Source organism: Ursus americanus, chromosome 25 (assembly GCF_024610735.1).
Source record: "Ursus americanus isolate L20-20 chromosome 25, mUrsAme1.1.p, whole genome shotgun sequence".
NCBI lineage: Eukaryota > Metazoa > Chordata > Mammalia > Carnivora > Ursidae > Ursus > Ursus americanus.
In genome coordinates this window covers 40,146,992-40,171,049 of record NC_142151.1, presented here as the reverse complement: position 1 = coordinate 40,171,049, position 24,058 = coordinate 40,146,992, and the positions used below count along the sequence as shown (strand labels likewise).

The following is a 24,058-nucleotide window of genomic DNA, read 5'->3' as shown; positions in this document are numbered from 1 at the left end:
AACTCTATGGTCAACTAATCTTTGACACTACTAGGTATTTATCCAAAAGATACAAGCACAGTGATTTGAAGGGGCACATGCAACCCAATGTTTACAGCAACAATATCCCAATAGCCAGAATATGGAAAGAGCCCAGATGTCCACTGACAGACGAATGGATAAAGAAGAAATGATATATGTATCACAAACACACCCCCATATATAAAATACACACACACACACACACACACACACAATGGAATATTGCTTAGTCATCAAAAAGAATGAATCTTGCTATTTGCAACCACGTGGATGGAAGTAGAGAGTATTATGCTAAGTGAAATAAGTCAGTCAGAGAAAGACAATTACCACATGATTTCACTCATATGTGGAATTTAAGAAGCAAAACAGATCAACATAGGGGAAAGGAAGGAAAAATAAAATAAGACAAAAATAGAGAGGGAGGCAAACCATAAGAGACTCTTAACGATAGGGGACAAACTGAGGGTTTCTGGAGAGGAGGTGGGTAGGGGGATCGGGTAACTGGGTGATGGGCATTAAGGAGGGGACTTGAACTAATGATCATTAGGTGTTGTATGCAACTGATGAATCACTGAATTCTACCTCTGAAACTAATAATACACTATGTGTTAATTAAATTGAACTTAAAGTTTTTAAAAAAATAAATCTACCTTCATTTAAGATATTGTAAAGTACAGTGTCTGTGTGGCTTTGAGTTTGTGTTTCTAGGATTTCTAGGATGCTTTAGCAAGTGGTTTCATAGATGTCTAGGATGCTTTGGTAGATGGTTTATGTAGCTTTTCTGATTAGTCTTCTCCATGACCATCTTTTTCCCCCCCTCAGGAAAAAAATCCCTAGAATCCCTAAGCTTCTCCCTACTCCATGTCTTCTTTTCTAAACCCAATCATTTTCTACCAGACTTAAGGCTTCTGAGCCACCAGTAAAACACAGAAGGGGAAAGAAGCAGGGCTGCTACTCTACCCTAGAATGAATGGAATTCTCTACCATTTGCCACATAGCAATTAATGCTTCACAAGGCTTGTGTCTGCTAGTCTGGACTTCAGCCCAATAAACTGACTTCCTTTCTCAGACACCTTCAGCTACATATGCCTTGCCACTAAGGCCCTCTTCAATCAGAGCTCATCTTAAACCCACCTTCCACTCACCCTTCCACAAGTCTCAAGTCTGTATCTTTCTTCCTTTAGAAATCCTGGCTTTTTACCTTGTAGCAAAACTTTATCCCCAGTTTAATACCCACAGGAATCCGTGTAAGAATTCAGGACACAAACAATTTCCCCCACACTAAGCATTTTGTTAATGTCTTGCAAACAAAAGGAATAATCTATGTCTATAACCAAATTACTTGTATTGAAATAGTCATCTGATGCATGTTTTCTGCCTCTAAGAAAGATAAAATATGAACCAAAGCAAGAAAATACCTTGCTATTTTTTTGTGGATTTCCAAACAAAGGAGGCTTTAAAAGATATTTTGTCATATCTGACATGATGAGCAAACAAAAATTTTCCTTAATGCCTATTATTTGGGTATTTTGCTATAATTCTGCCCTGCTTCCCAATCATCCTCTGCTTGTTTTCTGCTACCTGAGATGTTGTAAACTTTTCTGCAAAATGTTTTTCAGAGCTGTTTTTACTTCCTTGTTCTTTAGGCTGTAGACAAGGGGATTCACTAGGGGAGTGACCACACTGTACTGCATGGAAAAAAACAACTCCCATGGGGAACCTGAGGTTGGCATGAGATAGCGAAGAAAACCTGAGCCATAAAATAAGCTTACTGTGGTGAGGTGGGAGGAGCAGGTGGAAAAGGCCTTGCCTCTGCCTGAGGCAGAGCTGATGCTCAGGATGGTGGCAACAATACGTGTGTAAGAGAAGAAGACCAGAAGGAAGGTCCCAAAGGCATGCAGGAGGGCAGAGCAGAACAGGACTGCAAAGTTAACAGAGCTATTGGAACAGGATAGAGTGAACAGTGATGGAATCTCACAAATGAAGTTGGAGATGCCTCGAGTCTCACAGAAGTCCAAATTCCAAGCTAGGAGGGTATTGATGAAAGCATCCAAAAAGGCCAGACCCCAAGATCCCCACACCAGTCCCACACATAGCTCATTGCTCATCATCTGACCATAGAGTAGAGGGTAGCAAATGGCAGCATAGCGGTCATAAGCCATTACTGCAAGGAGGCAGAGCTCTGTTCCCCCAGAGGCAAGCACAAAGAAGGCCTGGGTCAAACAGTTCTCCACTGAGATGGTTTTCTTCTCAGACAGGAGGTTCTCTAGCATCTTGGGCACAGTGACTGAAGAGTAACAGAGATCCAGGAAGGAGAGGTGATTCAAGAAGAAGTACATGGGCGTGTGAAGGTGAGAACTGGCCTTGATAACCAAGATCATCAACAGGTTCCCTGACAGAGTCAGGAGGTAAATTACTAGGAAAAGCACAAAGACTAGGGCCTGGGTATGATGATCAGCAGGCAGTCCAAGAAGGAGGAACTCAGTGATGGTGCTGTGATTTCCCAAGGCCATTTAAAGATGATAATTCTTTGGAAGAAAACAGAAAGAGAAACAATGTATCAACCACCTCCTCTGGCAACTCAAACTTTCTACTTATTCTATGTACACACTTTTTTTCTTCATCTGCTCATTACTGCTATAGTTGTTTAATATTTCTCATGGAATCCCTTGAAACATGCCCTTCCCTCTTCTGACTTCTTGGTGTACAAGTCCTGAACCTTTAGAGCTCTTTCAATTTGTTGCTCTTTTCTTACAAACAGTGCTAGAGAAATTTATATAATTTTTCAGATCTGATCCTTGAATAATTTTTATCCCTTCAAACTAGGCCACTGATTTTGTTCTATGACATTCTGGTCAAGAATTCATTTTCTGCAGAAGATACTAGAATCCTTCCTGTTCTCCTCAGTCTGTCTTTCACTTTCCATTTAAGACTTTGTAATAGTTTATTACTGATTAATTATGTACATTTGTGTTATTTTTTTCCTCTTTATTATCTTTCATATATTTGGAACGTTTGATCTTAGAGATAATTTTGAAAGCTGTGTGTGTGTGTGTGTGTGTGTGAGTGTGTGTGTGTGATGCAGAGTTGAGGTAAGGGAGAAAACTATGAAATATTTTTTAAAGTTAAAAAAATAGAGCTAAGAAATAATAAAGGTAAAACAGAACTAAGTTGTTCATCAAAAGAAACCATTAAAAAAAGAAAGTCATAGTCACATCAATCAGACAACAACAACAAAAAAAAAATAAAAGGCATCTAAATTAGCAAGGAAGAAGTAAAACTTTGACAATTTCCAGATTACATGATACTCTATATAGAAAACCCTAAAGACTCCACCAAAAAACTGTTAGAACTTATAAACAAATTTAGTAAAGTCACAGGATACAAAATCAATGTACAGCAATCTGTTGCATTTCTTTAAACCAATAATAAAGCAGCAGAAAGAGAAATTAAGAAAACAATTCCAATTCCAATTGCACCCCAAAAAATAAGATACCTAAGAATAAACCTAACCAAAGAGGTAAAAGACTTATCCTCTAACAACTATAAAACACAGATGAAATAAATTGAAAACAACACAAAGTAATGGAAAGACATTCCATGCTCATGGGTTGGAAGAAAACATATCATTAAAATGTCTATCATACCCAAAGCAATTTACAGATTTAATGCAATCCCCATCAAAATACCAACAGCATTTTTCATGGAACTAGAACTTCTAGAATCCTAAAATTTGTATGGAACCACAAAAGACTCTGACTAGCCAAAGCAATCTTGAAAGAGAAAGACAAAGCTGGAGGAATCAGAATTCCAAACTTCAAGTTATATTACAAAGCTATGGTAATCAATTCAGTATGGTACTGGCACAAAAATAGACCAATGGAACAGAACCCAGACATAAGCCCACAATTATATGGTCAATTAATCTTCAACAAAGAAAAGAATATTCAATGGGGGCTCAGTTGGTTAAGCATCTGCCTCCAGCTCAGGTCATGATCTGAGGGTCCTGGGATAGAGCCCCACATCGGGCTCCCTGCTCAGCGGGGAGCCTGCTTCTCCCTCTCCATCCCACCCCACTTGCTCGTGCTCTCTCACTATCTCTCTCTCTCTCAAATAAATAAATAAAATCTTAAAAAAAAAAAAAAGAACATTCAATGGGAAAGAGGCAGTCTCTTCAACAAATGGTGTTGGGATAACTGGTAGCTACATGCAAAAGAATGAAACTGGACTACTTTCTTACACCATACACAAAAATAAATTCAAAATGTCATGAATGACCTGTATGTAAGACAGGAAACCATAAAAATCCTGGAAGAACACAGGCAGTAATTTCTCTGACATCGGCCATAGCAACTTTTTTCTAGATAGATCCCCTGAGGCAAGGGAAATAAAAACAAACTATTGGGACTACATCAAAATAAAAAGCTTCTGCACAGCAAAGGAAACAATCAACAAAACTAAAAGGCAACCTATGGAATGGGAGAAGATATTTTCAAATGACATATTTGATAAAGGGTTAGTATCCAAAATATTTAGTAATAGGTGTTTTTCTTTTCTTCTTCAGTTAAACTAATGTTCCTTGAGGATAGGGATTGAGCTTAATGTTACTTTGGATACTCTGAACACACACTGCAGTGTGAGGCACAAGATAAGTCCTTAATCAAGATTTATGAAATGTAAAAAGACTGGGAAGGATGAGGCAAATAAGACAATGTAGGCTTCTCCTTGAGGAATATCCCCAGCTTGAATTTCATTTTCAAAAACAAGCCAACCAGGAAGGAGGCTGGGAAGGAAAATAAATTCAGGGGAGTATAGAGCTCTTTTTGGGTTAGAAAAAGACTTATCTGGGGGCGCCTGGGTGGCACAGTGGTTAAGTGTCTGCCTTCGGCTCAGGGCGTGATCCCAGATCCCGGTGTTATGGGATCGAGCCCCACATCAGGCTCCTCCGCTATGAGCCTGCTTCTTCCTCTCCCACTCCCCCTGCTTGTGTTCCCTCTCTCGCTGGCTGTCTCTATCTCTGTCGAATAAATAAATAAAACCTTTAAAAAAAAAAAAAGAAAAGAAAAAGACTTGTCTGGTAACTCACCAGTGCCTTTAGATCCCTGATCCACAGGGAGCAGATCACACAAATTAGCTCATTTTAGTTCACAACAGGAAGGTTGCTTAAAACCATAATGTTCCTTCATCTATTCACTCATTCATCCTTATATCTACTACTTAAGTTATCAATCTAATTTTTCATTCATTAACTCCATCATCCAGGCTACCACTTAATCCAGTCTTCTATTCATCTATCTATCTATCTATCTATCTATCTATCTATCTATCTATCTATCTACCTACCTACCTACCTATCTATCCATCCACCCATATCTCCATTTATCCATTCATTCCTTCACTCATTCATTCATGTAAGCAACAGATATTTGTAGATTGTATTATATAGAGTGTTGTGCTTCAGAAAAGTTGATTGGCAGCCTGGCATAAACCTCTGCTGAGCTATTATGTTCATGCACTTATTTGTCTTAGATTTCTACTAGCACTCTCCCAATATACAGGGCTGAATTCCCTTGTTAGCCTTTTTCTTCATATCAAAATTGAAATCTGACCTATCATTATAACTCAAAACTCTGATCCTTCATGAACCCTCTTGTCTAGAATGATGACTTCTTACCATAATCATAACTTGCCCCCTGAAACTCTGAATCAGCTGTGAATCCTTTGGCTTTATCCTGATATGAAAGTGTCTGATGTTGGTATTGCCCATAGGACTCAAAATGTAAGTTCTGTTTCTCCTGGGACAGCCCATGAATTAGTCCTTGCTCTTCCTGGCTTTTCTCACTCATGCAGTATAGTACTTAGGTGTCTTCCCATATCCCATGCCCTTCTAAGAGATCAGATACAGGTCACCTTTCAGTTGTATCCAGTGGTGGGTAATGTGTGGTCTAATGTGGTAGACTGAGTTAATTAAGACTGCAGTGAAGAAGAAAAATCAAATGGAAAAGTCCATAAGGTGTCTTTCTTATCTTTGTGCTTATAAACTCCTGCTGAATAAACATTCTCCCTGACTTCCACATTAGTGAATTAAATCTATTCAATTCAATTGAAAAATCTCTAAGCACTTTTTATTTGCTGCCAAACTTTGAGCTGGTAATTGCTTCCATTGTACCACATTTACATTCAGCATAGATCAAGACTACACAACCTATCAGCAAGGTAGGTAGAAAAACATACTGCGAGATTCCAGATTTTCTCACCCCTGTCCCCAAGATCCTTTGGTGACAAAGTGAGGACAAGGCTTATTTTAACTGTATAGTGAAAAATAAACACAAATTCCAAATTCTGTTCACTTACCTTTGAAGAGGGAACACAGTGGAGTCAATTCACACTGAAGTCTGAATGACTATTTTTGAAATTCAGAAGAGGGAACAAAGACTGGTTTCTTTGCTTAAAGAGAGAAGAGTGGTAGGTCCAGTTGGAGCCTAGGGCTTTCCTCTTAATATACTTGTTTTACCAATTTGCCAGGGATAGCTTGAGTACTTCTCAGATGGTCACTTATTGGTATTTCGTCTATACTTTATCACATTCTATCTTAAAGAGAAGTGGGGCAGGAGGTTGATTTTATTGAGTCATTTTAAGACAAATATTCATTCATTTTAAGAAAAAAATCAGGTGATTTATGGCTGTAATTTCACTATTGGGAACTCACATTTCTTAAAATAATTCGTGCCTAAATTTAAAATTCAATCAGCTCTGGGAGACATAGCACATTATTTTATTTACAAATTATTAAATTCTTTAGGTCTAATAATTTTATCCTATTATTTCCAAAGATATAGGTAGCTGAGGACTGCTCCACATTTAACACTTCATCTGCCCAGTGTAATTACACAGAAAATGTTAATAATTGGAAGAAATGTCTGAGAAGGTAGAGTAATGAGTATAGGAAGAAAAACAGTCTACTGCTGAAAGGCAAAACTTGCTTGCCCCTGGTATCCTGGGAGGCACCTGGAATGGGGAGAAGCAGTGTGCATAGAAGTTAGACTTCACCTATCTTAGTATCCCCTGAAATTCTTTTTTTTTTCCTTTTCCATTTACCACCTCAATTACTGGAAACTAGAATTGATAGGGAGGTAGAAATGGCAAAATAAATAAATAAATAAATAAGTAAATAAATAAATAAATAAACAAATAATAAACTCTTTTCTCTAGCCTATGTGATTAGACTTTTATAAGAGAAGAGGATTCTAGGCCTCCAGGAACTCCCTGTCTACTATGATTATTTCCCCCACAGGTCTCCAGCATAGGAACCTCTCACCTGCTTGTTTCAGCTTCCCTATACCTGAAATTTCCAGATTAGCACAAAATTTGCTGAAAGAATGCAAGAAATCAACAAAACCCATTTTCAACAATACTCTAGAAGCATAAACAAGCATTATTGAGAAGATAGTAAGAGTAGCTGATGACAAAACCCTTGGTGGAGGACAAAGCCTTAAAGCCCTGATGTAACTAACTGGTGCTTAGAGTTCAGAGCTCAGCTCCAGCACAGGGAAATAGTGATGAGATGGCACAGATGAGAAAGGTGGCCTCAAAGAGCCAGGAGTAGAAGGCCAGATGAGAAAAGACAAATATAATGTGGAAGTTTCCAATGGGGGCTGGGGGGGCAGGGTGAAGACCATTACAGAAACCATGGAGGACATTACCCAGCTCCTGACACTTCCTGGCACAGAAGACATCTGTTTGCTTTGGTTTTTCCAAAGCATAAGGAGTCATCCATAGTCAGGTGCTCTTTTTGCACATATAAGAACCAGTACTTCTGGATCCCAATTATTGAATTAGTGGACAATTTTTTTTTCTTAGTTAGAAATCTCAGTTGATGGCAGGAAAATAGACTGTCTCTGATGAAGGAGCTTCAAATAACTTATATGGTTAGGTCTTTCTTACTAACTAACCACAGTAGAAAAACACTCAGATTCCTACAAGAGGTATCTGAGAAAATTCTCTCATGTGATCCAGAGGAAATCACATGGGCATCAGTTCCTTTAGCTGCCTTTAGGATTCTAGATATTGAGCTAAAGTATCAGTGAAGCAAGCAGTTTCCAAATATAACACATTAGAAAGGCAACCAGTAAATCGGCCAATTGAGTTCAGTGGCTCAGGAGACATGAATTTCTGAATTCCCTGAAGTCACCACCAAATGCCAAACTTTAATTAACTAGAAGAGTTGAAACTTCTAAGAACCATAGGGCATTCTCTCTGTGTTCAGGCCTTTTGGGTCAAAGCAAAGGCCTCAATCCTTAGATAGATATCTAATGGGCTTTGAAAGGTGGATGGCTGGGTAGCAGTTTCCTGCGGACCTGTAAGGTGCTAGGTGATTCATTTAGGAAATCACAGGGAAGTTATTCAGGGACCCACAGCTTACTTCTGAATTATTTTCCTCCATCCATATGAGTTGGAGAATATAAACACCAGGGTTACAAATTGTGGTGATCAAAGGGTTCAATCAACAATGTGTTTTTTTTTATGTCTAATCAATGTTGTGCATCCTATTGATAAAGCTATGATGCTTCAACCACTTGCGGTATGGCAGACTCAGGCCAACAAAGGTTACACATCCCCACCACCACTGGCATAGAATTCTCATTATTTCATAGTCTCAATAACACTTTGTAGTTTCAATCTTTTAAATTTTTGCCAATATGTGAATACATATATAATTTTTAACTATAATTTTCATTTTTATTTACCTGATTGCAAAAGCTTTTATAGTTTTTAACATTTTATCATGGTAAGAACACTTAACATGAGATCTGTGTTCTTAACAAATTTCAAGTGTATAACACATTATTGTTGACTGTAGGTACAATGTCGTGCTGCAGATGTCTGGTGTGTATTCATCTTGCTGAACTGAAACTTTATGCCTATTGATTAGTAACTACTTACCTCTCTCTCTCCTCATTCCACCATTAGATTCTATGAATTTTACTGTTTTAGATCAACTCATGTAAGTGGAACCATGCAGTATTTGTCTTTCTGTGACTGGCTTATTTTACATAGCATAATGCCCCCATCCATGTTGCTGCATATTGAAGAATTTCCTCTTTTTAATTTATTATATTCAGTTAGCCACTGTATAGTACATCATTAGTTTTTGATGTAGTGTTCAGTGATTCATTAGTTACGTATAACCCCCCAGTGCACATCACAACACGTACCCTCCTTAATACCCATCACCCTGTTTCCCCTTTCCCCCACCCCCTTCCCTTTGAAACCCTCAGTTTGTTTCCTGGGGTCCATGGTCTTTCATGGTTCGTCTCCCTCTCTGATTTCTCCCCCTTCAGATTTCCCTCCCTGCCCCTATGGTCCTCCGTGCTACTGTTTATGTTCCACATATGAAGAATTTCCTTTTTTTTTTTTTTTAAGAATTTCCTTCTTCTTAAATGCCAAGTAGTATTCCATTATGTGTAGATACCATATTTTCTTTATCCATTCATCCTTTGATAAACATTTAGGTTATTTTCACATCTTGGCTATTGTAAAGAGTGCTGCAATGAACATAAGAGAGCTAATATTCTTTGAGATACTGATATCAACACTTTTGGATAAACACCCAAGTGTGTGATTGCTGGATAGTATCATGGGTCTATTTTTAATTTTTTTTTACAGGATTTTATTTATTTATTTGTCAGAGAGACAGAGAGAACAAGCAGGGGGAGGGGCAGAGGCAGAGGGAGAAGCAGGCTTCCCACTGAGCAAGGAGCCTGATGCTAGACTCAATCCCAGGACTCTGGGGTCATGACCTGAGCCAAAGGCAGACGCTTCACTGGCTGAGCCCTCCAGGTATCCCTCTATTTTTAATTTTTATTTATTTATTTTTTCAGTTTAAGATATGTTAAGTTTTTTTGTTTTTTTTTATTATGTTCAGTTAGCCACCGTATAGGATTCTCCATAATGTTAGCCATAGTGGTCACACAATTTTGCATTCCTACCAGTAGTGTGCCAGGGTTCAAATTTCTCTACACCCTCACCAATGCTTGCCATCATGTTTTTTTGATAGTAGCCACTCTGACAGGTGTGAGGTTATATCAGATTGTGGTTTTGATTTGCATTTCCCTGATGATTATTAATATTGAGCACCTATTGGCCATTTGTGGATAAACCATATGTTAGGCCACAAAACAAGTCTCAATAAATTTAAACAGATTGAATCATACAACGTATCTTCTCTTACCACAGTGGAATGAAGCTATAAATCAGCACAGAAGGAAAAATCAATGAATACATGGAAATTAAAGTACACACTCTTAATCAGTGTGTCAAAGAAGAAACAAGGGAAATTAGAAAATACTTTGACAATGAAAATGTAAATACAACATACCAAACTTATGGGATGCAGTAAAAACACTGCTAGAGGGAAATGTGTAGCTGTAAATACCTATATGTAAGGAAAAGAAACATCTCAAACGAATAACATACTTTTCACCTTAAGGAACGAAATATAGAAGAACAAACCAAACCCAAGAAGAAAGGAAATTATAGATATTAGAGTAGAGCTAAATGAAATAGAAAACAGAAAAACAATAGAGTGAATAAAAAACCAAAATCTGGCTTTTTGAAAAGATTAACAAGATTGATAAAATTTGAGCTATAATGAGCAAGAAAAAAAGACTCAACAAAATCGGATATGAAAGTAGGGACATTTCTATCATTTTATAGGAATTTAAAAAGTTGTAAGAGAATACTATGAACATCTGAATGTCAAATTAGATAGCTTACATGAAATGAAGAATTTTCTGGATGGCACACAAACTACCAAAACTTACTCAAAAAGAAATAGAAAATCTGAACATACTTACGACAAGCAAAGAGATCATATCAGTATTCCAAAGTTCCAACCAAAAATATCCCAGGACCAGATGGCTTCACTGGTGAATTCTATCAAATGTTTAAAGAATTAACACCGACTATTCCCAAACTCTTCAAAAAGATAAAAGAGGATGGAACATTTCCTACTCATTCTATGAGGCCAGCATCACCCCGATATCCAAACCAGACAATGACACCACAAGAAAGGAAACTTAAAGAGCAAGATCCCTTATAAATGTGTGGAAAAATCCTTAACAAAATACTAGGAAATATGCTAAATACAGCAGCTTATCGAAAGAATCATACAACATGACCAAGAGAGATTTATCCCTGGGAGGCAAGTTTCATTCAAATACAAAAATTGATCAATAGCTAAATTGTGGAAGGAGCCGAGATGCCCTTCAACAGATGACTGGATTAAGAAGATGTGGTCCATATATACAATGGAATATTACTCAGCCATCAGAAAGAACGATTACACATTTGCAGCAACATGGATGGGACTGGAGGAGATTATGCTAAGTGAAATAATTCAAGCAGAGAAAGACAATTATCATATGGTTTCACTCATTTATGGAACATAAGAAATAGGAAGATCAGTAGGAGAAGGAAGGGAAGAGTGAAGGGGGGTAAACAGAAGGGGGAATGAACCATGAGAGACTGTGGACTCTGGGAAACAAACTGAGGGCTTCAGAGGGGAGGGGCGGTGGGGGATTGGGATAGGCCGGTGATGGGTATTAAGGAGGGCACATGTTGCACGGTGCACTGGGTGTTATATGCAAATAATGAATTATGGAACATTGCATCAAGGACTGGGGATGTACTGTATGGTGACTAATATAACAAAATAAAAATTATAAAAAAAATCGATCAATGTAATTCTAATTAATAGAATCATGTGGCTGGGGGAGGGAGGACATGATTGTTTCAGCTGATGCAATAGAAACATTTAAAGAGATTAAAAATCCTTTCATGACAAAAACAAAACAAAACAAAATAAAAAACCCCCAAACACCCAGGGGCACCTAGGTGGCTCAGTTGGTTAAGTGTCTGCCTTCAGCTTAGGTCATGATCCCAGGGTGCTGGGATCGAGAGCGAGTTGGGTTTCCAGCTCAGTGGGAACCTGCTTCTCCCTCTGCCTCTGCCCCCACCCCCACTCATGCTCTCTCTCTCTCTCCACTCCCTCTCAAATAAATAAATCTTTAAAAAAAACAAAAAACAACCCAAACACTCAACAATCTAGGAGTAGATGGAAACTACCACAACATAATAAAGTTCCTATATGAAAAGCACACAGCTACCATCATACACATTATTGAAAGACTGAAACTTTTCCTCTAAAATTAGGAAAATATAAGGACGTCCACTTTTACCACTCCTATTCAACACAGTGGTGGAAGTGAATAAATATTTTTGGCTTTTGAATATGTGTTCCTCTATTAAGTGACCAAAGTCACTGATTCCAGTCTTTTGTGTGTATTAATAAACACGTGGCATCAAAAAAATATGACAATTCTACCTGCCACAACAGAGATAAACAATGCTATCTCTATTTTTTGGATAATCTTTAAAACAAAAATTTCACACTGCCTAAGTAGATGCTCATTTTGATTAAACAATTTGTTTCCAAAGATGAAGCTGCCTCCCTTCATGGGTTCATTAACCTGAGGCAAGAACCTGCCACTATGATTGCGCTGGTCTCTGCGCTGCTCTTTGCAACACTTGTTTTCGAGGGTTCACAAATGTGTCAGATGCAAATTGGATAAAGTAAAAAAACAAAAAACAAAACCTGTTTCTGATTTTTTAAAAGATTTATTTATTTGAGAGAGAGAGTGAGAAGTGGGGGAGGGGCAGAGGAAGAGATAAGAGAGAATCCTCAAGCTGCCTCCCTGCTGAGCACAGAATCTGACCCGGGCTGGATCCCAGGATTCTGAGATCATGATCTGAGCCTAAATCAAGAGTTGCATGCTTTTTGTCCACAATAGCTAAATCGTGGAAGGAGTCGAGATGCCCTTCAACAGATGATTGGATTAAGAAGCTGTGGTCCATATAAACAGTGGAATATTACTCAGCTATCAAAAAGAACGATTTCTCAACATTTGCTGCAACATGGACGGCACTGGAAGAGATAATGCTAAGTGAAATAAGTCAAGCAGAGAAAGACAATTATCATATGGTTTCTCTCATCTATGGAACATAAGAACTAGGAAGATCGGTAGGAGAAGAAAGGGATAAAGAAAGGGGGGGTAATCAGAAGGGGGAATGAAGCATGAGAGACTATGGACTCTGAGAAACAAACTGAGGGCTTCAGAGGGGAGGGGGTGGGGGAATGGGATAGGCTGGTGATGGGTATTAAGGAGGGCACGTATTGCATGGTGCACTGGGTGTTATACGCAACTAATGAATCATCGAACTTTACATCAAAAACCAGGGATGTAGTGTATGGTGACTAACATAATATAATAAAAAAACATTAGAAAAAAAAGAGTTGCATGCTTAACCGACCGAGCCACTCAGGCGTCCCATCTGTTCTTGATTTTTAAAACTCATTTTATCATCAGAATGTTCAGATCAGATGTGCTTAATAAAGACACAGTTCATGTCAATATGGGAAATAAAGCCATCTGGTGAACTCTATGTCACTTCAATCTCCTTAGACAATTTCCAAATGGAGAATCCCTCCTACATGGACAACAAGGGAATACTACCCGTCCTGCCTACTTTGATAAAAGTCTCTCCTGTATTCCTTTCAGAATCTGGATGTCTCCCTCTGTATTTAGTAAGTGACAGTGGCAGGACCAAGACAGATTTCAGATGATAAGTGTTCTTAAGCTTCTCTATCTGCAATGGTCTACTTTCCTTCCCTCATTGTGACTTGCCAGCAGTACAAATTGATGTCTGTGCTTTCTGTAGGTAGGCTATAGAAAAATTGGTTTTCCTTTGCCTAGAGATCCCCAGAACAAAGATGACATCTTATACTGTGGTAAGACCAAAATCAAAAGAGGAGTTTATGCCAGGAAAAGTCAGAGCTCCATGGTTTCTCTAAAGGTTCCTCTTGTTTCCACCTAGAGACGTCTAGGTGTTGATTTCTTCTTGTTATCTAGGCTTCTATGCCTGGCTCTTCTAGAGAACTCCTTTTACCTTAAGTTCTCAAATCATTTTTTTCCTTGTGCTAGAGTCTGAGTTCTGGACCCTAAGGGCATTATAGTTTTTTATCTACCGTGAGTCTTTTATTTCTAGCTGCTCTTAGAATCTACTAAATAAATCCTCTTTGTGCTCTCAAAGAAGCGTTGAGTACGCAGACTATAAAATATGCATTGATTTGGGAAGCTGAGACCAAGAGCTAAGAGGTTCCCAGTCTGGAGAGATCTAGATTGTGAGATTTAGTAACCTAGGAGGGTCCTCCTCCTCTTCTAGGCCCTAAATGCATGAACTATAAATAGTTTATTTTTCTGCTTTTATTATCCACACCATCAACTCTGGTCAACAAAATTATTGGTGGTAAGAGAGAAGGGGAAGAGCACATATCAGGGAGATTTCTAAGGAAAATATTGAGTTAAATGGAGTTTGTTTCCCAGGCACACAGACCAAAGCATTGTGGCCCTTCTCTCCATCCATGTGTTCCTTGGATACTCAGAGTCTTTATCTTCTGACTGACTTAATTTCCTCATATTAGTTCCCCAGACTATTTCTGTCTTTTGGCACTAGCCCTATCTTTCATTAATCTATCTATCCATTAATTTATGCAATTAACTAACATTTTCTGTCTGATTACATATAGAATAGGTAAATTGTGAGACATTTCTCCTTGGAATGTCCTCAGTTACCTATTTCCGTGGAAATTATATAAGGTTTTGGATCTAAAGAAGTTAATAATTTATAATATCGTGAAATGTGCTTTGCCATTAGAATGGATTGAATTTGGGTGCATAATAATTTTAGTGGAATGAATTTACAGTAGTATGGATTTAGATATGTCATAGGGTGGAAGCTGATGCTTATTTTGGATTATTCTTAAAATGATCCAGAAAATGCGATCTCTTGTTTCAGTTCTCTTTAAGATGATGTCTGACAAACATATAAGATACCAACAGTGACCTGTTTAACAAGTACTCAAACACAGCTACCCAACTTAATTGGTAAATTACACACCTTAGTAAGAGGATCTCATTGGTCTCCACTTTCTTTGCATCTGTTTTTCTCAATGTAAGCTCCCAAATTTCCCTTCTCTTTTTATTGAATTTAGAAATAGGCATTTGACTTCAATGTATATTGAAGCAGCAGTAGGCCTTCTTGCAAGATAAGTGAGCAGAATTTGAAATCAGTGATTGTCTTTGATTGCAAGGTTGAAATGAAGTCCCTCTCTTCCTTGTCTCTAGTCAGAGGATCTGTGCTGGGGGCCAGGGTTAGCAGATCATGGAATTTCACGACCTGACCTGAGCTTCCTGCTACCTCGCTGATTGGTTGTGCAGGCATTAACATGGGAAAGAGGTTTTTCTTTTCTTTTCTTTTCTTTTCTTTTTTCTTTTCTTTTCTTTTCCTCTCCTCTCCTTTCCTTTCCTGTTTCCCTCCCCTCTCCACCCCAGTCCTCCCCTCCCCTCCCCTTCTCTTCTGGGAAGAGGTTTTCAAATATTGGATCTCTAACACAGCTTCTTCAACATTCTTTGGATATGCTGGAGTTTACTCAGGTTGGGTATTCAGGAAAAAAAATAGGAAAATATCCAGGTCTTTACTGACAGTTAAATATGGAAAAAGTGGAGCAAATATCTAGTCCAAACTAAACAGTATCAAACCTTTTAATACAGTGAAGAAACTGATGGTTGTCAGAGGCGCATGGGGAAGGTGGTTGGGCAAAGTGGGTGAAGGGGAATGGGAGGTATAGGCTTCCAGTAATGGAATGAGTAAGTCACAGGGATAAAAAGGACAGTGTGAGGAATATGGTCAATGGTATTAGAATAGCAATGTATCGGGACGGGGTAGCTACACTTGTGGTGAACATAGCATAATGTATAAACTTGCTGAATCACTATGTTGTACACCTGAAATGAATGTAACATTGTCCACTATACTTAAAAAAAAGATCGCTGAAGCTTTATATTTCACTTTTTTTAAAAATTATTTTTATTTTTTTTTAAAGATTTTATTTATTTATTCAACAGAGATAGAGACAGCCAGTGAGAGAGGGAACACAAGCAGGGGGAGTGGGAGAGGAAGAAGCAGGCTCATAGCAGAGGAGCCTGATGTGGGGCTCGATCCCATAACGCTGGGATCACGCCCTGAGCCGAAGGCAGACGCTTAACCGCTGTGCCACCCAGGCGCCCCCCCCCTTTTTTTTAAGATTTTATTTATTTATTCGACAGGATAGAGACAGCCAGCGAGAGAGGGAACACAAGCAGGGGGAGTGGGAGAGGAAGAAGCAGGCTTATAGTGGAGGAGCCTGATGTGGGGCTCGATCCCATAATGCCGGGATCACGCCCTGAGCCGAAGGCAGACGCTTAACCGCTGTGCCACCCAGGCGCCCCCCCCCCTTTTTTTTTAAGATTTTATTTATTTATTCGACAGAGATAGAGACAGCCAGAGAGGGAACACAAGCAGGGGGAGTGGGAGAGGAAGAAGCAGGCCCACAGCGAAGAGCCTGATGTGGGGCTCGATCCCACAACGCCGGGATCACGCCCTGAGCCGAAGGCAGACGCTTAACCGCTGTGCCACCCAGGCGCCCCCCCCCCCTTTTTTTTAAACTGAGGCTCACATTGACAAATCTTCTTCAGGTCTCCAGTTTGAACACCCAGAATTTATATCAACTCTACCTGACCCTATTCTATTATTCTACAGTGCTGTTTCCAATGATTCTCCTGAATAAAGTAAAACCTCTCTGGTCAGCATTTAAGGACTAACCAATCTTTGTAGTAACACCTACATGTGTGGATATCATGTTTCACTGGGTCTTGTCTGGGTCATTGTGCTGTGTCATTTAAAAATTCCCTGGATGGTTCCAGTGTGCCTCCAGGCTGCAGAATTCGGGGAACCCATTGGTCTGACCTGATTTCTCCAGATGCCCTCATTACTCTATTTTTACCCTGCCTTCTTCAGACTTCAGCTGATACTCAGCTAAAATTTTTGGCCTTCAAATGCTGATCCAAATTCTACTTACTTTCAACCTTCACCTTAATTTCTACCTCCTCCAATACATCTATCTTGATTACTTCCTTCTATGCCTGCCTGGGTTATGGAAAATAGTAATACAGTAGTCCCTGCTTTCCCACGGTTTTCCTTTCTTTGGTTTCAGTTACCTGCAGTCAGCCATGGTACTATACTACTGTGAATTCATTCACAGATTCCTCTCCCTTCCCTAGCAGGGAAATGAGCCAGTAGCACATTTCTGTCCTCACCTGGAGGGTTGCTTAAAACTATTCATCTACACATATATTCATCTTAGTTTGATAATTACTAGCAGTTCATCCATTTAATTAGTCATCTAATCATTCATTCATTCATTCATTCATTCATTCATTCATTCATTCATTCATCTATCCCACCTGTCAATTCAGTTATCTATTCTTCTATGTCTCCATTTGTTCTCTCATCTATTACTTCACCAAGTCTTTCACTTAGTTATTCACTGAGTTATTCAAATATTTATGGATTTACTTTCTGTAGGTTTCCTACTTACAATACATTGGGCGAACAACCTTACTTAACTTTTGTTGAGCTGCTGTGTGAATACACTTACATGCCTTGGTTTTCCAATCATATTTTCCAACATCTAGGACTAAATTCCCCTGCTATTTTTTTTTTTTGAACCTAGCTTGAAACTTGACCGTCACTGTATTGTCAGACACTACTCCTCCAGGAGCCCTCCTGCCTTACTTGGCAACTCCTTACAGTAATCTTGACCTGTCCAATGAACTTTTAATTTACTCCAGTTCCCCCAGAGTTTACCTGATGCCACAGTCTGATGATGATATTGCCAACAGGATTCACCACAACAAATTCTACTCTTTCTGGGCCCATGAATGTCTTGGCTCCTGCTCTTCAAGGGTTTCTCCTCTTTCCTTTTTAAGTATTTAGAGAGGTATCGATAATTCAAATTCTTCTCAGACCCCAAATTCGAGCTACTTCTTAGTTTTGTCTGGTATAATCTGCAACCTAGGATGGTGGCTCCAATTAATCACATTCTGCAGTGATGAATAAGCAGATGAACTCATTTTTTATTTGTTAAGTTTGTAAAATTCTGTTGTAATAAACAGTTTATTTGTATTCAGTAGCAAAGAATTTTTCTCTGCATTTGGAATTTACTGTCTATTTAAAAATTTTTTTATTTGAGTATAGTTGACACACCATGTTATGTTAGTTTCAGGTGTACAACAAAATGATTCAATGAGTTTATACATTATGCTATATTTACCACAAGTGTAGCTACCCCTGTCCTGATACATTGTTACTATAATATCATTATATTCCTTATGCTGTGCCTTTTATTCCCATGACTTTTTCATTCCATAACTGGAAGGATGCATCTCCCCCTCCCCTTCACCCATTTTATCCAACCCCCCCGGCATAGCTTTAGCAATCTTAATCTCTCTATCCCTTTTACTTAACACACACAATCATTTGCATGCTTGTGCACAACCCCCCCAAATAAACGCACATTTCAAAAATATTTCAAGTCAAATAATCAAATATATCGAAGAGATGTAAAATGTAGAAATATAATAAATACAGGGTGTGGTTATTAAGTTGCAATGGGGAATGAAAACCTGGCTAAGGAAAACAGAGACCACTTCTCTGGAAATCTGATTATACAAAATACGTCATAATGTTTGTGGCATCAAAACAAAGACTAATTAAAGGACATGACACCAATTAGTCATGGACTGGTAAGAAAAATTACATGAATTTCTCTAGAGCTGTTTGGGTCAGGATCACATAGGGAGAGAACACAGACATGCTGATTCAGGGTTCAGAAGTTGTTCAGGAGGCACCCGGTGAAGGAAAGTTTCTAGGGAGGGGAGGGCAAGTAGATAAGAAATCTATGAAAAAGATGAGCAGGCTGAGGAGTGAGAGAGATGTATACAGAGGGTGAGATAGAAACTGCAGGAAATCACAGCACCATCACTGAGCTCATCCTCTTGGGACTGTCTGCTGAACCCCATATCCAGGTGCTGCTCTTTGTGCTGTTCTTGGTGATTTACCTTCTGACCTTCATGGGGACCCTGGTGATTCTGTTGGTGACCCCCATCTCCCTGCCCTCATGTACTTCTTCCTCAGTCACCTCTCTTTTCTGGATCTTTGCTATTCCTTAGTCACTGTTCCCAAAATGCCGGAAAATCTCGTTTCAGAGGAAACCAATCTCAGCAGAGGCTGACTCAGGTGTTGTGTGTGTGTGTGTGTGTGTGTGTGTGTGTGTGTGTGTGTGTATGTGTTGGACTGCAGGAACTGAAGTCTTTCTGCTCTCAATGATCACCTATGACCACCACACTGCCTGCCATCTGCCACCAACTGCTCTATGACCAGCTGATGAGTAAACAGTTGTGTGGGGGTTCTGGTATGTCTCATGGAGACTAGAATTTGGGAAGTTCATGGCTTGGAATTTGGACTTCTGTGAGGCTTATGTTATACCTTACTTCAGCTGAGAGCTGCCTTCTCTATTTCCTCAGTGCTGGTCTGATATCTCCACCAAATCTGCAGTACTGGTGTGCTCTGCCATTGTTCATGCCCTTTTGACCATCCTCCTGATCCTCCTCTTACACCTGCATTATTAATATCATTCTGAGCATCAGTTCCACCTCAGGCAGAAGCAAGGCCTTCTCCACCTGCTCTTCCCACCTCAATGCAGTGACCTTCTCTTATGGCTCAAGTTTTCTTTACTAACTCATGCTAACCTCTGGTTCCCCACTGGAGGTGGTTTTCTCTCTGCAGTAAAGTGTGGTTACTCTGCTAGTGAATCCCTTTCTCTAAAGCCTAAAGAACAAGGAAGTTGGGGTCCCTCGGGGGCTCAGTTCGTTAAGCAACTGCCTTCGGCTCAGGTCATGATCCCAGGGTCCTGGGATCCAGCCCCGAGCTGGGCTCACTGCAGTGGGGAGTCTGCCTCTCCTTCTCCCTTCGGCCCTCCCAATTCTGCCCGTCTCCCCACTCTGCCCTTCCCCCCTCCTCATGCTCTCTCTGTTAAATAAATAAATAAAATCTTAAAAAAAAAGAAAGAACAAGGAAGTAAAAGCACCTGTGAAAAGAATGTTGCAACTCCGAGAGAAGAGAAGAGTCAGAGGATGATTGGGAAACAGGGCAGAATTGCATCAAGATGGCTGGATAATAAATATTAAGGAAATTTTTCTTTCCTAATGTCAGCCATAACAAAATATCTTGTACAAAGCCTCTTTTCTTTAGGATGCTCAAGAAAAGGCCAAGAGCTATTTGCCTACTTTGGCTCATATTTAATTTGTTCATGGACAGAACAATGGATCAGATAATTATTTCACACACACAAAAAAACTGGTTACAGACTTGTTCTTCCTTCATCTGTGGAATATCCCAGTAGATTTACTACTGATAAAAGTGCCTATGACCTGAATTCTTATTTAAATCCACAGTGGTTGGAGATTTAGGGGCAAGCTTTGCTAGAAATAAAAGAGCCAGTGCCTCTAATAGTGACATAAACGTGAAACTCAGGAGTTGGGAGTCTGTTTGGGGATGAGCATGGACAGGAGAGGGACTCATAGAATGACCAGGAGAGGGAGCATCTGATTAGGGCAAAGTCAGATACACTTTCCATACTCTGTACCTCTCCCAACACCTTCACTTGATGGCAACATGGAGAGAATCCACTCTTTCTGGGGTGTCCATCAGCCCTGGTGCGTCACTGGGGCACCATTGTTGGGATGCTGAGGAGGTGCCGAGGCCAGGTGGCAGGTCATCAACAAGGATGCTGGGCCTGCTGAAGGGATACTGCCTTGCTTCCCCCAGAACCAGATTAGCTGCTTCTTTTAATTTCCATTCACATTTCCCATTGGCTGAGCCTAACGCGAAGCCACCAGCCTGGGAATCTTGGAAATGGCTCTGCAGGCATCTAGCTAAAGTAATACATAGCCAAATACACAGGACAAGCGTGGGGCGGAGCGTCAACTGAGAACAAATTTGTGTAACAGATACAACTTGTAAACGTGACCCATCTCAAGCAAGAAACAAATTAGTATGGATAAAACCAGCAGTGAGAAGAGAGGATGGAAGGGAGAATGGAAATAATAAGAAGAACTTCGATATGGGTCAGAAGAATGAAGAAAAGGGAAAACAGTTAACTGGAAGACTCAGGTCTATACATGCACTGGCGCCCTCAGGTGGTGTGAGGGATTCACTGCGCCCGTGAACACAGTCGTTTAAGGGGAGGTAGGGATCCTCTTACTCTAAGCCCATACAAGATACGCTGTGGTAGGGGCCTGGAGCTTCTTCCCCAATATCTGAAATTCTCAGAAATTTCCAAGGAATCTCAAGGAACAGTCTTGCCTTGGTGGAGTTTTCTTCCCTTTTGGTACCCCACCCATCTCATGGTATCTCTGTTTCCACCTCTGCACTCTCCTCTTCCAAATTCAACTAGATCCTTTTTTCTAAAGGAGATTTGGCCTTAAAACAATTTTATGTGATAATCAACTGAGACATTAATTGAAAGCAGGCATTTATCTGATTTCAGAATTACGTATAAGATAGACCTGTTTCAGGTCTTTCCACAGTCTTGCCATATTGCTTATCTGTTTTCCTATTTTTTCTACTCAAGGAATCTCATGCGTTTTTAGCCAATGTCTTTTTCCCCTTCAATGGCATTATTATCTTCAAAAGAGCAAGAGTTAACTTTTGCAACTGCAAAAATGGAAGCCAAAGGACAGTAGAACAATATCTTCAAAGTGCTAAAAGAAAATAATCATCATCCTAAAATTTTACACTCAATAAAATAGCTGTAATACATAAGGCAGATTTAAAGGTTTTTCAAACAAAAAACAAGAACACTTGCCACGAGCAGAACTTGAGCAAAGGAAATTTTAAAAAGTGTTCTACAGGGGGCACCTGGGTGGCTCATTCAGTTAAGTGTCAGACTCTTGGTTTCTGCTCAGGTCATGATCTCAGGGCTGTGGGATCGAGCCCTGTGTTTGGCTCAGTGCAGAGTCTGCTTGAGATTCTTTGCCCCTCCCCCTCCCTCCCTCTGCTCATCCCCCCACTGGCGCATTCTCTCTCTCTAAAATAAGCTGAATAAATAAAATCTTTAAAAAGTGTTCTCCAGGCAGAAAAACTAAAATCCCAGATGTAGTTTTCAAAATGCAGGAAGAAATGAACATAAAAGAAGTACACATGTGGGTAAATCTAAAAGAATATTGACAATAAAACAACAATGATTTCTTACAGGGCTTTATATATTTGTACATGAGTGTGATTAAAATTAGTGAAAAAATATCATTTACATTGGGAGATACTGAATTAGAAGTGGTCTAATATAGTTTAATTGACCAAATTAAAGTAAAATTATCAATTAATATTAGGTTTTGATAGGTCAACGAACTGTACTGTAATTTCTAGGGTGGCCACCAAAATTAGAGAAAAAGACTGTAAAACTTCTAAACAAATGGTGGGGAAAAAAATGGAATGATAAAAAGTCATCCACAAAAGGAAAGAAATAAAATGTTAAAGAATTTAATTGACAAAATAGAAAAAATTAGTAATGATATAGAAAATTGAAACATGATTGGCAAATTTGCCTAATGAACATAGTACCCTACTGCACTGTATTACACAGAAGCAGAATACTTTGTATGTTATTAAAAATGTTTTCATTTATTTTAATTCTAGTGTAGTTAACATACGATGTTCTATTAGTTTCAGGAATACAATATAGTGATTCAACAATTCTATACATTACTCAGTGCTCATCATGATAAGTGAATGATTAAGGGTAAGTTAATCCCCATTCCCTATTTCACCCATCTCCCCACCCACCTCTCCTCTAGTAACCATCTATACTTTTTGTTCTCTATACTTAAAAGTATGATTCTTGGTTTGTCTCTTTTATTCCTTTGTTTGTTTCGTTTCTTAAATTCCGCATATGAGTGAATCATATGGTGTTTGTCTTTCTTTGACTGACTTATTTTGCTTAACATTATACTCTCTAGCTCCATGTTGTTGCAAATGGCAAGATGTCCTTTTTTATAGCTGAATGATTTTCCTTTGTGTATAGATAGCATCTCTTCTATCAATGGACACCTGGGCTGCTTCCATAATTTGGCTATTGTAAATAATGATGCAATAAACACTGGGTGTTTATCCTTTTGAATTAGTGTTCTTTTATTCTTTGGGTAAATACCCAGTAGTGCAATTACTGGAGATGAATCACTCTTGATATCAGTGTTTCTCAGTGGTCAATCAATTACTTTCTTCAGGATTACTTTAGCATGCAGAATATAGGGCATATCCTAGAACTATTCAACTATTCAACTGGCACTTTGAAATATACATATTTTAATATTTATTTATTTATTTTAGAGAGAGAGAGAGAGGGAGAGTATGTGAGTGAGCCAGGGAGGGTCAGAGAGAGGGGGAGAGAATCCTCAGATCCTCAGGTACACTTGCCACATGGAGCCTGATGTGGGGCCCAATCCCAGGACTCTGAGATCATGACCTGAGCCGAAATCAAGAGTCAGATGCTTAACTGACTGAGCTACCCAGGCACCCCACTATATTTTTCTCATTAAATTAAAAACAAAAATATGTGATAGATATGTCAGAACATTTTTAAATTCTGTTGCATTTTATTATCATAAAAGATTTTTTATAATCAAAGATTGTTAAATCATATTATACAAATAACACTAATTCAATTTATAAAAAATATTTAAGTAAATTATTTAACAAGAGCAACCATCTAAATAAAACTAGCAACACAGAAATGGTTATATTTATTTCCTTCTATATTGGTCTACAGAAAATCTTTTTTTTGTTTGTTTTTTAAAAGATTTTATTTATTTATTTGACAGAGAGAGACAGCAAGAGAGGGAACACAAGCAGGTGGAGTGGGAGAGGGAGAAGCAGGTGTCCCGCTGAGCAGGGAGCCCGATGTGGGGCTCGATCCCAGGACCCTGGGATCATGACCTGAGCCAAAGGCAGGCGCTTAACAACTGAGCCACCCAGGTGCCCC

At 39.1% G+C, this 24,058-nt stretch overlaps 1 protein-coding gene across 1 annotated transcript; it reads right to left on the bottom strand.

The window, feature by feature from the left end:
• Nucleotides 1-1,598: 1,598 nt before the first annotated feature.
• Nucleotides 1,599-2,534, bottom strand: LOC123794651 (olfactory receptor 8S1-like). Its single transcript, XM_045800820.2, has one exon. It carries the CDS (start codon nt 2,532-2,534, stop codon nt 1,599-1,601), a length of 936 nt encoding a protein of 311 aa, XP_045656776.2.
• Nucleotides 2,535-24,058: the final 21,524 nt, after the last annotated feature.